The sequence below is a fragment of the Tachypleus tridentatus genome, chromosome 3 (assembly GCF_004210375.1).
Source record: "Tachypleus tridentatus isolate NWPU-2018 chromosome 3, ASM421037v1, whole genome shotgun sequence".
NCBI lineage: Eukaryota > Metazoa > Arthropoda > Merostomata > Xiphosura > Limulidae > Tachypleus > Tachypleus tridentatus.
The window spans coordinates 108,877,046-108,895,768 of NC_134827.1; the positions used below are offsets into that span (position 1 = coordinate 108,877,046).

General features: G+C 34.6%; 1 protein-coding gene across 1 annotated transcript; it reads right to left on the bottom strand.

The window, feature by feature from the left end:
- Window positions 1–321: 321 nt before the first annotated feature.
- LOC143245953 (uncharacterized) lies at window positions 322–4,575 on the bottom strand. The gene is made up of 5 exons (XM_076492204.1): window positions 4,556–4,575; window positions 4,312–4,420; window positions 2,034–2,234; window positions 1,098–1,292; window positions 322–885 (listed from the first exon to the last, which is right to left on the bottom strand). Exons 1-5 carry the CDS (start codon window positions 4,573–4,575, stop codon window positions 322–324), a joined length of 1,089 nt encoding a protein of 362 aa, XP_076348319.1.
- Window positions 4,576–18,723: the final 14,148 nt, after the last annotated feature.

An 18,723-nucleotide genomic window follows, 5' to 3' on the forward strand; every position in this document is an offset into this window, starting at 1 on the left:
CTGAATTGTGCTTGTACTTTAACCACTAGTTTTAGGAGTAGAAGGAACCTCAGTCTCTCTTTGTTTCTTGCTAACGTAGCTTTAAAATGTTGCTGCAGAGTGATTGCTGCATGCCTTATCTGAAGAAAACGTTTTCTAGCCATTAACATACGAAAGTAGCTCTGCAACTTTATTACAGCTGACCTATGGGTCAGGTACCTCTTTCGGAGAAGGTAGGACCTGATATAAGATTGTAATATGACAACACTTTTCTCAGAGCAAGATAATCCTGCCTAACCTTCTGTCCCGTCTTAGTGTTCCTCCACCACTTCTGAATACAAACTACTGCTGTTTTCTGTTTTTTAAAGAAATTTTTTGCCAAATAACTTCTTGCGTGTGCTTGCAATATAACGACAGCTTTTCTTTTGCCAGAAAACTCCGTCGAGTTTTCTTCGTCCTGTACCATCGTTGTATGTTTATTACTGCATAACGGATTCTCAGATAAGCCATTCTGCACTGCTGACCATGATATATAGCTCTCACGACTCTTTGAAGTCTAAGAATAGCAGCATACAATTGATGGTATTTTAGTCTAGCTAACCACCCTTTCACAACAGCTTGAATGGCCACAGCTGCTCGCTGCTGTCTTTCCAGTCTTTTCCTGACTAACCAACCACGAACAAGAGCTTGGATGAAGATGATGGAACACCTTATTTGGATATATTCTCTTCTCTGTGTACACCCTATTATGTGGGCACGATATTGGCTTTGTATTGTTTTAACAGCCAGTTGGAATTTCAAGTAAGATTTCCGTGCCTTCCAGGAGCGGATATACTTCTGTAAGGTAACAGCAGCAACTAATCTTTCCTTCATTTCCTTCCTTGTTCTGAAGCCTCTGTAAGCAGCCTGGAAAGAAACAAACAAGATATCGGAATATGTACAGCACATAACTTTAGTTACAAAGCAAATTTTCTCAGTTGTTTAAATGCAGATGTATAAAAAACCTCATTGTTTATACAATAAAAACATAATGCACGTCATATTTTCAATGCTGTTTACAGGAAAATATGTTAAGTTTTCCTTAATTAAGTACTCTACCACAATATATTACTACAAACCTGAATAACAACAGCCATCAGCTGTTGGTACTGGAATAGTTTCTCTATACGCAAGCTTTGCAAACGTTTCCTTGCTACAAAACATTTAAAGGCACACTGAATGATGGTCGCTGCCCTGTTTTGTTTGTTCAGTTGTTGCCGGTGTAAAAACTTGCGAAGAGCTCTTTGAATTACTGTTGCAGCTTTAATTTTGACCTGCAACAATATTACCAAACAATACAAATACTGACAATACATGTATAGATATAAAGCAAAAGTACAACACACTATGAAAACAGTTTGGTTACTTACTTATCACTGTTACAAGTTAATAGTCTCCACATGATACGCTCAAACTGCTAAACTGGAATAAAAGTCGCTTACAATATATAGAAAAAGGTACATCTAACGTTTTTCAATTTAAGAGTCAAACAAGAGGTACTCAATACAGTTGAAACTTTAGTTTGCAAATTGGCTACAAGGACAGCACTGTTAGCAGCACAGAGGCACCAGGTTTGTTTACATCTGAAGTCTTGTGTTTTGGCTTATATTTTACCCTTATTTTAAATGTACATTTTGTCTTCCAATGAACCAAGAGCAATGCTAGTGCTGTTTAAAACTTTATTCAACACGAGAGAGCAGAAACCATCTTACAAGGTACATTAAGCCTTATTACAGATATTCCATTTACGTCACAATCTTTATCTCTGCATAAAGATGCAGTAGACACTGTCTTACTGAGGGTCCCTTGTTGGTTATTCTTACCAGTATCATAACACCCTGACCTTCAGTAATTCTCAGTCTGTCTAGATCTACCATATCATGACTTTACACAAAGTTTATTATTTCTTTGTGCCATAACATTTGTTATTAGAAGAAAGTGAAATGTCATACTAACAGTTATGTAGGGTAACTAAAACAAACAAAATGATATTTAATGTCACGACCAGAACCTACCTTCCTCTTGGCTTCTTCCTTCCTAATTTGTCGTCTCTTCCACGCAAGTTGTAAAATTCGGGCTGCACGAATTTCTTCACTCAGATCAATCAGTCGTGCACTGAGATACGTTACCAGGGTGATGACCACTTTCTCATCAGGAATAGTATTGGACATATCTGTTGGTTTAGTCAAAATGGGAATACCTCCAAGCTCTTGCATCTAAAATGAGTTAAACCTTCTTAAACACCGACATTTTTATGTCAGTGCTAAGTTTCATAAAAAAGTGAACCATTCTACACAACTGATTAATAAACCAAGTATGAAAAAATTCAATTCATTTTTTTCTTCCAGAAAAATAATATTCAAATTTAAATTATTTACAATATAATTAGTGTTATTACTTTGTTATAATTTAAGTTCTGTGAGATAGATGTCAGATGAGTCATAATGTAAATTTTTAATAGAAATTAAGCTTCTAATATGATGAAGCAAAGGTACAGGGACAAGGTTCACTCTTCTAACAACAAATTTTAGTTGAACTAATGATAAACATAAGTCATGTTGAATGAAAAGTCAGCTTCCATAGGTATGCCAGTGATCTGTTTAAACGTTTTCAAAGGTCACATAGTTATAAGAGTTAAAGTTGCATATTGGTCTTCTATATAAACATATCAGTGTCAAAGAACAAATTAATTAAATATTAATAATACTCAAGTCTTGTAAAACTTAATACATGAAATAATAAAGTTGTATGTTGGAAGGACAATTAAAAATTCATTCAAGAGAATAGAAAGTAGTCCAACATTCTAGAACTGTTGTACCGTATTCCTAAATAGGCCAAAACCAATGGCAAAATAATTTAAGAATTATTTTAGGTCATTAAATATGATATGACAGATTTAGTTACAGTATTTATTAATTTACAAGACAACCACATTTTAAAAGAATTTTGTAATTATATACAAAAGTAAATTTATTAACCCTTTAAAATGTGATTTTTGTTAATCAATACGGTAACTAAATAATATTAACTAAAGTTTAGATATTCAATTACTAAATAATTCTCAGAAAATTATATAAAATTAGCAGTTATTTCATATTAATTTACTGAAGATTAGTAATAATATTAATTATATTAATTAAATTCTATAGATGAAATTTAAATATCCAATCTTCTCTATCTGTTTTATAATCTCTATCTCATTAAAGATGTACATTTTAAACCACGAGTCACAAACGTTTGTGGATAAATGCAAAATGTAAAAATAATTCATTTGTTTTTGGAATTTCGCTGAAAGCAACACGAGGGGGCGTTATTATGTGGCCGTCAATCCCACTATTCGTTGGTAAAAGAGTAGCCCAAGAGTTGGCGGTGGATGGTGATGACTAGCTGCCTTCCCTCTAGTCTTCCAATACTAAATTAGGGACGGCTAGCACAGATAGCCCTCGAGTAGCTTTGTGCGAAATTCAAAAACAAAACAAACAAACAAACAAACCAAATATGTACAATTTCTAAAACATATAAAGTAGTACAGGAAGGAATGGAAAACAATGTAAGGTACTGCATTCAGTACAGTAATAAATTTTCATGCTGATCCTCAGTCTTGTAAAGTTTATGATATGAGATAATTTATGAAAGAAGCCAAAATATAGAAGAGAATGAAAATGATGCTGCTGTAAATGAAACTTTTGCTGATATTTGGGAGTGTGAATAAAGAACAACTTCTCAAGTTGCTGACATTGAGGAAAGAACTGTACGGTTGCACTGATGATGTAGATGCTGAAAAAAAACAAAAACAAAACTAGATTAACAGAAAATGTTTTAGCAAAACAACGAAATCTTTGAACAAAATGTTACAGAGGTTTAATCTTTGATTAAAAATATTGTGTAATAATTTCGATTTCATCAAATTTAAAATTATCTTACCGATTTTATGTGTCAGACTTCTTTCCATTTCGGGTTTCGTTATAAGTATCTGTGCTGTTTGAATAAGGGAATACCCACCGTTGTACCATAGGTTTATTTTTATTTTTAGGAAGGTAACTGTATATTCCTGTAATTGACTGTTTATCATGGTTCTTATTGGAACACTGTCAACAGTGGCTGACTGAGTTGTTGAATATCCAAATTGTAAAATACTTTTCATGTTTTCTAGTTCTCTATAGCTGCCCTCTAATTCTTTACTGGACTGAAAAACTGAGTGCCTTTTACATAAAGTGAACAGAAACTGTTGCGCAACAAGCTTTCTTCATAAAAGAACAACTTATATTTTTCATTTTCCTGTGGTTGACTAACCGTGGTTATTTCTCTGAAGTTTTCAAATTCGGCTTCTTCGACAAGATCATCTATCTCTTCTTCTACCTCTGTAACGTAGCTTTCATTTTCTTCGTATCTTTCAGTGCAGCTATAAAATAAATTAGTAAAAGTATTTTGTTTGTTTGTTTGGAATTAAGGTCAAAGCTACACAATGGGCTACCTATGTTGTGCCCATCACGAATATCGTAACCCGTATTTTGGCGTTTTGAGCTTTCAGACTTACCACTGAGTCACTTTGGGCATGAGACTAATATTACGTATGTAAAAAAATAATTTAGTAAAAATCAAAAACAGCTAAACAAAACAAAAAAGATGGAATAAATATAAATGTAAATGTACATTTATTAATGTAAGTTGTTTAATACATGGAAATCTAATTTTGTCCACAATGCATATTGTTATTTTTTTTCCCTTTGATATAAACATGCGGAAAATTAAAGAAGTGACTGCTTTTAATCACATATGTCCCCTGTGGGACAGAGGTAAGTCTTTGGATTCACAACGGTGAGATGAGGGGTTCCATTACTCTCGGTGGATACAGCAGATAGCCCGATGTGGATTTGTTATAAGAAAAACATGTACACACGCACACATAATCATGGGCCCAGCATGGCCAAGTGGTTACGGCACTCGACTTGTAATCTTAGGGTCGCGGGTTTGAATCCCCGTCACACCACACATGCTCGCCCTTTTAGACGTGGGGCGTTATAATGTTACGGCCAATCCCACTATTCATTAATAAAGAGTAATCCAAAAGTTGGCGGTGGATGGTGATTGCTAGCTGCCTTCCCTCTAGTCTTACACTGCTAAATTAGGGACGGCTAGCGCAGATAGCCCTCGAGTAGCTTTGCGCGAAATTAAAACAAAACAAAAAAAACACATAATAATGTATATAAATGGCCCGGCATGGCCAAGTGGGTTAAGGCGTTCCACTCGTAACCTGAAGGCTGCATCAAACATGCTCGCCCTTTCAGCCGTAGGGGCGTTATTTTACCCACTAGGTAAAAGAGTAGCCTAAGAGTTGGCGGTGGGTGGTGATGACTATCTGGCTTCCCTTTAGTGTTACACTGCTAAATTAGGGACAGCTAGCGCAGATTGCCCATGAGTAGCTTTGAGCGAAATTTAAAAAACAAACAAACAAATAAAACAAATGTGTAAAAATATGAAAAAAAAACGAAATTTAAATATATTAGTGTTATTGAAAGATGCTGGTTAGTTCATCTATTAATTCCTTATATTATTGCTTTCTTTAATATGTTAACAAAATTTTATAAATTGTATTGGTCTGTTCCAAAGAAAGCTAGTACAGTATCACCATATTGACAAACTTATAGACCCAGAAATTAGATAAACCGAGCACGGTAATTTCATTCGAAAAAGAAAATAAGAATACCCTAATGCTATTACTGATGTTTCCTTTAAGCTTGTATCAGACAAAATTTGTAGAGGTCTAACAAGAAATGACTGTTGCATTTAATACAAAATACTGTTTCACGTAATTACAATAATAAAATCTTTTTTTATAGCTATCATCGTCCACTGTTTTCTAATTACTCTTGCAATAATATTTTGTATTAAATTATTAAACTATGCGACAAACTTTGAATTGTGAAAATAAATGTTAATATATAATAATAATATGTGTAATAATAACAAGAAAGGCATAATGCTCGCCCTTTCAGCCGTTGGGGCGTTATAATGTGACGGTCAATCTCACTATTCGTTGGCAAAAGAGTAGCCCAGGAGTTGGCGGTGGGTGGTGATGACTAGCTGCCTTCCCTCTAGTCTTACACTGGTAAATTAGGGACGGCTAGTGCAGATAGCTCTCGAATAGCTTTGCGCGAAATAAGAAAAACAAACAAACAATCTACTCTGAAAAATCAAAGAAGTGATTATGCTTAACCATGTGTTCAACTTATGAGAAAGAGCTTCGAAATGTTCTTTCAGTATTGTGGGGAAACGTCTGTTAGTTTCTCTGACACAAGATGTATTATTCTTTATGTCGAATTTGTTAAACCGATCCAGCATTTTTGACGAGCACGCTATATCTGGTGTATTAGATAATCTACGCTTGTCATTAAACTGCATAGAGTGGAAAACTCTAGTTATCAGTGTTAGTTAGGCCTGTTGTAGTTTATAATACTGTATTCTTTATTTAGTCCACTAGAGCTAACAAATAATATGAAGTGTCTAATAGCATTTCAACCATTTGTTGTCCGTCACATCCATTGCCGACGGCAGATTTCTTGCTAAAAAAGAACTTACTTATCAGAGCGGCCCGTCATGACAAGGTGGGTTAAGGCGTTTGACTCGTAATCCGAGGGTTGCGGGTTCGAATCCCGGTCGCACCGAACATGCTCGCCCTTTCAGCCATGGGGGCATTATAATGTGACGGTCAATCCCACTATTCGCTGGTAAAAGAGTTGGCGGTAGATGGTAATAACTAGCTGCCTTCCCTCTAGTCTTACACTACTAAATTAGGAACGGCTAGCGCGGATAGCCCTCGTGCAGCTTTACGTAAAATTCAAAAACAAACAATCAAAGCCTCTCTCACCCAATGTTTTCTTTTAGTTATTTTCTTTAGTTAATATTTTCTTTTATTAGCTGTCGTAAAATGGTACAACGGGAAACATCTAGGCCTACAATGCTAAAAATCAAGTATACATATCTATGGTGGCACAGCAGAAATAATCCATTGCACAGATTTGTTCTTGACACCGAAGAAATTTTTTAGTCCGTCTATTTTATAAAAAAAACTTAAAATAATAAACTTTCTAAGAAACTATTCTCTTTTTGTATGAATTTTATAAGACAAAATCACATTCAATAAAAAAAACTTTTAAATTTTATTTTGGCTCTTTCCTTCCTTTCTGAAGTTGTAAAATAAATTAAGAAAATGTTTTGGTAACTTGAAACCTGTATTGATGTAGAGTTTGTGGTAGCATATCATTATTGATGTTTTATTTATTCGGAAAGAAAATAGGCTATTTTCATCTGAAAGTGTGTGATTTTTTTTTTATTATATTAAATTAACTTTCATGATAAATATTATTACTCAAGTGTTAACATTTAGAAATTTCATAACTTCTAAAAGTGCCTGAAGGTGTCACACATGAATAATCGGATAAGTTAGGGTATGATTAGTTTTTAAACTTTATTTATTCTTTTCTTGAATTATGATTAGACTTCTGACTCGAAATTTGTAGGTCACGGGCTCGAATCTCGCCACCAAAAATGCTCGCGTTTTCAATCTTGGGGCAGATATAACGTGACAGCCAGTTGAAATACACCATAGCCCATCGTTTAGTTTTGTGCTTAGTAGTGACAGCCAGTTGAAATACACCATAGCCCATTGTTTAGCTTTGTCCTTAATAGTGACAGCCACTTGAAATACACCACAGTTCATTGTGTGGCTTTGTGCTTAATAGTGACAGCCACTTGAAATACACCACAGTTCGTTGTGTGGCTTTGTGCTTAATAGTGACAGCCACTTGAAATACACCATAGCCCACTGTGTGGCTTGTGCTTAATAGTGACAGCAAGTTGAAATACACCATAGCCCATTGTGTGGCTTTGTGCTTAATAGTGACAGCCAGTTGAAATACACCATAGCCCATTGTTTAGCTTTGTGCTTAATAGTGACAGCCAGTTGAAATACACCATAGCCCATTGTTTAGCTTTGTGCTTAATAGTGACAGCCAGTTGAAATACACCATAGCCCATTGTTCTTAATAACAAACAACAAAAATCAATGGACTGAACCCCCACTAAATTACCAGACACTGAGTGAATGTTTCCCAAATTTAGAAAAAAATTGATACAAAAACACAAGAATTAAAGTTTAATTTAAATATTAAATCAAAATATTTAGATAGATAAATCTAAACAGGTATTTTGTAGGATTGGTTTGTTTGTTTTTGAATTTCGCGCAAAGCTACATGAGGGCTCTCTGCGCTAGCCGTCCCTAATTTAGCAGCGTAAGATTAGATGAAAGGAAACTAATCATCACCACCCACCGCCAACTCTTGGGCTACTCTTTTACCAACGAATAATGGGATTGATACGACGGTTTGGTACGACGGGGATGCGAACCCGCGACCCTCACATTAGGAATTTCACTCCTTAATTCACCTAGCCATGTCGGGCTTTTGGGATTGGTATGCACATCTAACCCTATAACGTTATTACTCTAGTGAATGGAGAGGGGGGACATCTACAGCCTTCGAGACGATGGAGACGGAATCGAGAAGTTGGCGATGATATAACTGACCAGCTGTTTCTTGTCTAGTCTACCCCTGGTAACTCAGCGATAAGTCAGTGAGCTTACAACGCTAACATAGGATTTCGATACCCGCAATAGGCAAAATACGGATAGCTCTTTATGTAACTTTGTGCTTTGCAAACTCTCTAATCTATCAGTTAAAAACCATGAATGTCTAAGCGCAGATAGCTGTATAGCTTCGCGTAAAAATTATGAAGTGAACAAATACTGCACAATTTTGTAACTCAAGTTTACAGATGGGCGAGTAGGAAATTAAGAGTAGTTCAAGTTACCCTTGACTTAGGTTTGTATTGTGTAAGAAACAAAACATGTATTTCATTACAGCAAAAACAACTATTTTCATAATAGATGGTAATTAACATTAGATAATAATCATAATAGATCGAGATATCTCCATAGGGTAACAACGAGTGTTAAAAGTTTCTGGGTTGAATACATCTTTCTAAACACAGTTAAAATAGTGTTGTAAATTGTTACCAAGATGAAGTTATTTCAGTATTGTAGTTTTTGTATTCAGTAGAGTTTATCTACCAGACTCTAATGGTATTGACTTAAATGCTATTATTAAAATAACATGTTTTTATTATATTTGTTGTAGTATTTGTTCTTAATTAATTTTTTTTACTATTATCATTACAATTTATTTTATCTTTTAGCATAACAATTATAATATTTCTTGCAATGTTTCTTGACCTTATAATATCATTTTATTTTAACTTATCAGACTTCGGACTTCTTTTTGTAAAGAAACTTAAGGAGTGTGTTCCTTTTTTTTCGTTGTGGTTTATTAAACGTCTCACCTGTAGAAGGTTTGGGTAAGAGACGAATGTTTGTGCATTAATTTAAAAAAAAAAAAACGTAATGATTGTCCAAAATAATTATTTAGTACAAACACGTTCTATAGGTCTGATTATGTTACGTTACAACTATTTTGAATATGCAAATCAAGTCATATGACAACCACAACCGAAATAATGTCCTTGTGGAACGGAATGTATCAGGACTACATTTTGACATTGTTTAGTGTTTCATAGGAAGAGTGACCCCAACAAAAACTGATCACTTTGGGAAGGATATGTAATGACTCTCTATAACACTTTATGGTATTAATACACTTAGGTAACAAATGTGCAATGTAATGACTCTCTATAACACTTTATGGTATTAATACACTTAGGTAACAAATGTGCAATGTAATGACTCTCTATAACACTTTATGGTATTAATACACTTAGGTAACAAATGTGCAATGTAATGACTCTCTATAACACTTTATGGTATTAATACACTTAGGTAACAAATGTGCAATGTAATGACTCTCTATAACACTTTATGGTATTAATACACTTAGGTAACAAATGTGCAATGTAATGACTCTCTATAACACTTTATGGTATTAATACACTTAGGTAACAAATGTGCAATGTAATGACTCTCTATAACACTTTATGGTATTAATACACTTAGGTAACAAATGTGCAATGTAATGACTCTCTATAACACTTTATGGTATTAATACACTTAGGTAACAAATGTGCAATGTAATGACTCTCTATAACACTTTATGGTATTAATACACTTAGGTAACAAATGTGCAATGTAATGACTCTCTATAACACTTTATGGTATTAATACACTTAGGTAACAAATGTGCAATGTAATGACTCTCTATAACACTTTATGGTATTAATACACTTAGGTAACAAATGTGCAATGTAATGACTCTCTATAACACTTTATGGTATTAATACACTTAGGTAACAAATGTGCAATGTAATGACTCTCTATAACACTTTATGGTATTAATACACTTAGGTAACAAATGTGCAATGTAATGACTCTCTACACAACACTTTATGGTATTAATACACTTAGGTAACAAATGTGCAATGTAATGACTCTCTATAACACTTTATGGTATTAATACACTTAGGTAACAAATGTGCAATGTAATGACTCTCTATAACACTTTATGGTATTAATACACTTAGGTAACAAATGTGCAATGTAATGACTCTCTATAACACTTTATGGTATTAATACACTTAGGTAACAAATGTGCAATGTAATGACTCTCTATAACACTTTATGGTATTAATACACTTAGGTAACAAATGTGCAATGTAATGACTCTCTACAACACTTTATGGTATTAATACACTTAGGTAACAAATGTGCAATGTAATGACTCTCTATAACACTTTATGGTATTAATACACTTAGGTAACAAATGTGCAATGTAATGACTCTCTATAACACTTTATGGTATTAATACACTTAGGTAACAAATGTGCAATGTAATGACTCTCTATAACACTTTATGGTATTAATACACTTAGGTAACAAATGTGCAATGTAATGACTCTCTATAACACTTTATGGTATTAATACACTTAGGTAACAAATGTGCAATGTAATGACTCTCTATAACACTTTATGGTATTAATACACTTAGGTAACAAATGTGCAATGTAATGACTCTCTATAACACTTTATGGTATTAATACACTTAGGTAACAAATGTGCAATGTAATGACTCTCTATAACACTTTATGGTATTAATACACTTAGGTAACAAATGTGCAATGTAATGACTCTCTATAACACTTTATGGTATTAATACACTTAGGTAACAAATGTGCAATGTAATGACTCTCTATAACACTTTATGGTATTAATACACTTAGGTAACAAATGTGCAATGTAATGACTCTCTATAACACTTTATGGTATTAATACACTTAGGTAACAAATGTGCAATGTAATGACTCTCTATAACACTTTATGGTATTAATACACTTAGGTAACAAATGTGCAATGTAATGACTCTCTATAACACTTTATGGTATTAATACACTTAGGTAACAAATGTGCAATGTAATGACTCTCTATAACACTTTATGGTATTAATACACTTAGGTAACAAATGTGCAATGTAATGACTCTCTATAACACTAACACACTTAGGTAATTAAACACTTAGGTAACAAATGTGCAATGTATAACACTTTATGGTATTAATACACTTATAACAAATGTGCACTTTATGGTATTAATACACTTAGGTAACAAATGTGCAATGTAATGACTCTCTATAACACTTTATGGTATTAATACACTTAGGTAACAAATGTGCAATGTAATGACTCTCTATAACACTTTATGGTATTAATACACTTAGGTAACAAATGTGCAATGTAATGACTCTCTATAACACTTTATGGTATTAATACAATGTAATGACTCTCTATAACACTTTATGGTATTAATTAGGTAACAAATGTGCAATGTAATGACTCTCTATAACACTTTATGGTATTAATACACTTAGGTAACAAATGTGCAATGTAATGACTCTCTATAACACTTTATGGTATTAATACACTTAGGTAACAAATGTGCAATGTAATGACTCTCTATAACACTTTATGGTAATACACTTAATAACAAATGTGCAATGTAATGACTCTCTATAACACTTTATGGTATTAATACACTTAGGTAACAAATGTGCAATGTAATGACTCTCTATAACACTTTATGGTATTAATACACTTAGGTAACAAATGTGCAATGTAATGACTCTCTATAACACTTTATGGTATTAATACACTTTAGGTAACAAATGTGCAATGTAATGACTCTTTATGGTATTAATACACTTATAACACTTTATGGTATCTATAATACACTTAGGTAACAAATAGGTGCAATGTATGTAATGACTCTCTATAACACTTTATGGTATTAATACACTAAGGTAACAAATGTGCAAAGTAATATCTCTGTATAACACTTTATGGTATTAATACACTTAGGTAACAAATGTGCAATGTAATGACTCTCTATAACACTTTATGGTATTAATACACTTAGGTAACAAATGTGCCTTCAGATCGTGAGGGATTTAAAATTCCCGACACTTCTTTACTTAATAGCATTGGAGAAAATAGAAATATGGATCAACCAGGGGTTATCCAGAAAAAGACCTGCAACAAGTCGTACTGTAATTATGGTAATTAAAGTGCGATGTCATATAATAGGTAAAATCCATGAACATAAAGGTCAGCGTCAAAAGCCATTCACTTGTACGCAACTTACGCAAGACGAATCTCCGTCCGGGAAAACGATATAAGTGTCAACAAAAGATACTTCTATGACACATCCGTTCAATCGTCACAGATAGCTGTAGAATGAAACCAGTATCATATTACTCCATGTAAAGGTATACCGGTAAAGCCTCTGGCCTTAAAATATATGGATTTCTGTACGATCAGACTATTAAAACGAACGCTGGGTAACCGACATCCTTGCACAGTGGGTGGATTAAAAATATATGAATTTCTGTAAGATCAGATTATTGAAACGAACGCTCTTTAACCGACATCCTTGCACAGTTGGTGGATTATGGAAAGTATGAAGGGTCTGTGTTTTTTTGATGTGACATTCTTTCTAGGGAGCATTTTACAACACAAACTGTGCTGTTTGGCTGTTGTCAACCAACACTAGCATCAGATAGGTTGTGATCGTACGTGGCGACATGAATTATAAGGACATTATAAATCCTTTTCATATAACATGTCCGTCCATCTCTATAGCTTTTAACTCATCATATCCGTAACATTCATTCAAGTGTTTTCCTTAAACGTTGTTAATGATGCTTCCACAACAAGGGCCATGCAAGTTTTTCCATTAATGTTCAATTGAACATAATATTTTGCAAACGTTTGGTAGAAGTGCAACATAAGGCTAATGAAAGTTGTTGGTGTTCTAGTTCAATGCTTCACAATGAACTACATTCACTCTCTTCACTACCGGCAAGCGATCCCTAGATTTAGGAGTCAGAAGTCCGTAAACTTACCGCTGACCAAAGCTTAATATATGTTTTGTTTGCTTTGAATTTCGAGCAAAGCTACACGAGAGATATCTGTATAATTTACAAAAGATGAAATAATTTATACATTGGACAAACGGGCAGACGATTCGGTAACTGAGCACGAAAACATATAAATCATATTAAACTGTAGAACCAATAACTTCGAAGAGAAAGGCTTAGAGTTGTACTTTACAGAGCAAGCCTAACATCCTGTGGCTGTTGACCTACAATCACTAGCAGCAATGAATATTCAGTCTAAAACTCATCAGAGTGTTTGCATGATTTTTAATACAAAATTAATATAATGAGGAGTCGACTCACCTGTTTACCAATGCTGACATCATCAGAAATGTAATTTCCAATGTCCCAGACTGAACCTGAGATAGTAGTGGTAGCACTGGTAGAAGGCCACGGTGATGACTCTGACAATTCTGAGCAGATTGATCAGGTTCAGCCTCATGAATGGGTTTTTAAAGAACCTATGCAGTGTCTTTTGCTTTTTCAGGCTTGACATAGTGAATGATTGTATATTGCAACTTCTGTTTGTCAAAGTCACATTCACAGTATGAATGATACACTATAGATGTCGCCAATGGTTCAAGGTTCGTGCCATGGTGCTGTCAACCTGTCACGGTGCCACCCACTGTTTATTTGTGTAGTTAATTCTTGAAATCCATGGAATCTGAACATACACTGTCCATGATATTTGAATACAGATTATACACACTATACATATATTTTACACTCTCCTGAGTGACTCTATATTTTATATGTTGATGACAGGAATGTAAGCCTACTTTACTGGGCCTGATAGCTTTTAGTTATATATTATATTATATATATAATATATATGTTTATGTATGATTAAAAAAATAAAGCAAACACCTCAGTGTTCCATTCTGAAATCTGTCAAAAAGGTGGTCTCAAAATGAGACCAGGCTCAAACTAATAAATAAAAAAATCAGGCTAATAAAAGCCTAATTCAGGCTTATCTTTTATGTTTTTATTTAAAAATTTTCCCGGGGGTCATGCCACCGCACCTCTCAAGCATGGCTTAGTGCCTGCGGCGCTTGCATCAAGCACTCAACTAAACCCCCTCTAATGGTCATTTCTGGCTACGCTCCCTGGGCCCTAGGGCTGAGCCCCCTTTACCTCCTACCTAAACACGCCACTGCTTTACATGACTTCTAACGTTTATGTAATAGATGTAATTTTGCCTATAAATTACACTGTCAACATTCCAAATACTTCGCACGCAAGTTCTTTGAATTCTGCGCATGCGCCATTATTGTAAACTGTACGATCTGATGAAGAGTGCTACCTCGAAACGTCATCCTTCTTTAAATAACAATACGTATATATAATTGGCGACTTTTCAACCTGTTATTTTATTTTAATATATTTTTGTCAGTTATGCAGTTTTAATTATATTTGTCTTGCAAAGGGATCGCACCAATAGATAAGCCTATTCGTAGTCCTCACAATCGTTTACAGCCCAGCATGGCCAAGCGTGTTAAGGCGTGCGACTCGTAATCTGAGGGTCGCGGGTTCGCATCCACGTCGCGCCAAACATGCTCGACCTTTCAGCCGTAGGGGCGTTATAATGTGACGATCAATCCACCATTCGTTGATAAAAGAGTAGCCCAAAAGTTGGCGGTGGGTAATGATGACTAGCTGCCTTCCCTCTAGTCTTACACTGCTAAATTAGGGACGGCTAGCTCAGATAGCCCTCGAGTAGCTTTGTGCGAAATTAAAAAAACAAACAACCAAACACACCGTTACAGATTGGGCTATATCTGCAGTGCTCACTACAAGCATCGAAACCTGGTTTTTAGGGTTAGAGGTCTTCACACTTGTCGCTGAGTGGGATCATTCAGTTATTCAGCCTTTCCTATAGGTGTTTGTTTGTTAGTTAAGTGAGAAGTTAGCCCAATGATCTATCAGTGATGCGCTCACTGCAAGTGATGGAAACCCTGTTTTAACGGTGTGAGCTCTCTGAAAGGACATTTTAATATGATTTTATTTATGTAAATTATTATTAATAATAACAAACTGGAGGAATTTTGCGATCAATGTTATTTTTTCCTTGTAGGGTATATTATTTGTACCGTACAAATCAAGTGAAGATTTTATCCCCAAGAATAAATAAAACTCGGACGTCAGAGGAAGCAAACACAAGCGACTAAATAAAAGAAACATTTATTCACAATAGTGTGTTATGTGGCCCACCTACCGGCAGGCATCTTAAACTCCATTGTAACTTCACTGGCTGTTGGAATGGAAACGGATGCTTTTCCGAGAATTATATTATACCGCGCTATACTGCATTATACCAGATACGGTATCCCACAATCCATAGCTACCTACGTTACCAACTATTCCAAATAGCAGCAAAACGTGTTACAAAAATAAGCATATATGTGGCTTTCTGTTTAAAAGTGCATAAAAAGTACAAACCACAGCGTTAAACTTCTAAAATTTTCAATCAAAAATGTTGGTTTCAGCTCTCAGTGTGTTTGGACTCTTTTTGTTTTGTTTTTAAAAATATATATATTGTAATTTGAACACAAGAAATATAAGAAATTTAACACTGTTTTCATTGAATTGTCTGAGTGAGCTTGTTATACAGAAACGACACATCACACTCCAGTTTCAGAAAAAAGTTAAGACATTTCTGAGTTGACCTATAAAGATAGACCAGAAGGAAAACAACTCTATTTTTCAGATTTTAATTAATGAAAATTGAGAAAGACAGCTAGTTCTTTTGACACGCAAAAATTATATCAGAAAAGAAAATTATATTTAACATCCACGTGCTTGCTCTCTTACCAACGTGACAAGCAGTCACTTTCGTCAGGAGTTCGTGAAAAAGATATGTGGTCGGAAACTAAACAGGAAGCTACTTGTGGAAGTTAAAACTAATAATGTCAGTCATTTCACAACTTGAACCTTTAAGTGGGAACCACGCGCGTGCGTGTGTGTGTTCTTATAGCAAAGACGCATCAGGTCATCAGTGTCCATCGAGGGAAACCAAACCCCTGATTTTAGCGGTGTAAATCCGAAGACTTACCGCTGTTCCAGCAGAGGACAATTGGAACCAGAATCTAAACACAACTAAATGAAGATTGCTGCTCTAGTCAGTATTGGTGGATTCTCAGAGTTTACCCAGAGATCCGAAACGGCGATGACAGTCGCTAATTCACACTCGTAAATTTACTCTGTAAGCGGGAGCACAACATGTTCGATTCTCAATCATGCAAGTAGTGAATACATCAGCTGATAAATGTATCATTGAAGAGTATATACTACATACATATAACAGTACTAAAGTGAATAAAACTGTAGATTAATTAGAATGTATATAAATAAATAATAATGACATATCTGTCTACCATCGGCAGGAATCGAACCTCGGAATTATGTGTGAATCTGTAAAATCACCGTTGGTCCATCGGAGTAATTCAATAAGCAAAGATTTGGGAGGCAAACCAAAATAATCCGTCTTAAAACCCTGACATGTGCACGAGTACTGGTTTGATAGGTATGTCCGTCTAGAGACATCACCAACAACAGTAACCAGAAACTGTTTAGCAAACCCACAATAATTAACACACTGCAGTTTAGCGTAAGAACTAGGCCTAACAAAATCGAATACTAGCCCTAATAACAAATATATGCTAAGCCTAACTGTAGCGTCGCATATTTTAACCATAGAACGAGGCGTAACAATCAGAAACCTAACTGATTTATGAAGGTTAAAGAATATAAAGCCTCCTGCTAGTACAGCGGTAAGTCTACTGATTTACAATGCTAAAATCAGGGGGTTCGATTCCCCTCGGTGGGCACAGCAGATATCCCGAGGTGGCTTTGCTATAAGAAACAATACAATACAAAATAAAAAATATAAAATGTCTAGATTAACCTGTTGACTGCCAAGTATTTCAGCTGCTACAATACAACTCTAATGCTTCTTCATTTTGTAACTTTTTCGTGACGTCATTTTGGATCGAAAGTGAAACAATTTGTAAGTAGGTCAAATGCATGTATGGTGCTGACATTTAGCGTTGAAGTTAGGTATTATTTAGAACGAATTAACTCGTCCGTGGCACTGTGTTACCGATCGGCTTGGACGAGTTATCTCGTCTACGGCACTGAACGGTTAATAAAATTAACTTTTGTGAACCGGAATGTTTGATACTTGTATTGTTTAGCCGAGCACGAAATTTTCTTTCAGTATCATTGTATTAAGACAATTTGATGAATGAGGGCAAACTCAGAATCGAATTTTTTTTTTGTTCCTTTAATTTTAACACATTCTGCAGATTTATAGGCACATCACATACATGAACTGGAAAGGTTCCATCACTCCTGTTCTCAATGAATCTATGATTCATTTTGATGAAGGATTTCCCACAACAGGGTTTTAAAAACTTATAATGGATGCAATGTTGTTGTTTTTTGAAATAAGAAAGAAAACAAGTGTCAACTTCCACGACAACGTAATTAAGGAAATGGTTTTTTCTAAAGTCAATCATGTTAAAAGCGCAGTCATTTAAAAGACCGTGGCTATAGCATCATTAACTCATCCATCACAGTTTAAGTCAACTGAAAAGCGGCAGTTGACACTTTATTATCAACAAACCTACAGAAAATTTCCATGAAAAAACCAAATAAAAAACGCATTAGTTTATAAAAGTGTTCCACCTTTTACGAACAACCCTACACTTTTAAGGAACATATAGTGGTTGAAATGTGTTTCTTTACTAACAACCTAGTAAGATCAGGTTCTGATGTATCATCTCAATTAATCATTCATTATTATTCAGCGGAGTGGATACTAAGTTATGTGATTTTTTTTTGTCTTTTCTTTCCTAAAACGTTTAGTTTCGTTGAAGAATTTCGAGTAGAGAATCAATGTGTCATCTTATTTGCCCCACCTCGGTTCAAGTCTGCTTCAAAAACAACAAACAAAGCAATACCTTAGTCACTTCGTGTAACATTTGCCTACAAGTTTTCAAACCCTCGTATTATACTGAAAATAATGCTAAGCCTAACATTTTTTTCTAAGCTTATATATCGTACCGAAACATATGCTGTACCTAACAACTTTTTTTTTAATAACCTCATGGTTGTGTACCAAAACAGTTGCTAAGCCTAACTTTTTTTTTTCTAAGCCTACATGTCGTACCGAAACAGATGCTATGCCTAATGACTTTTTAATAACCTCATATTT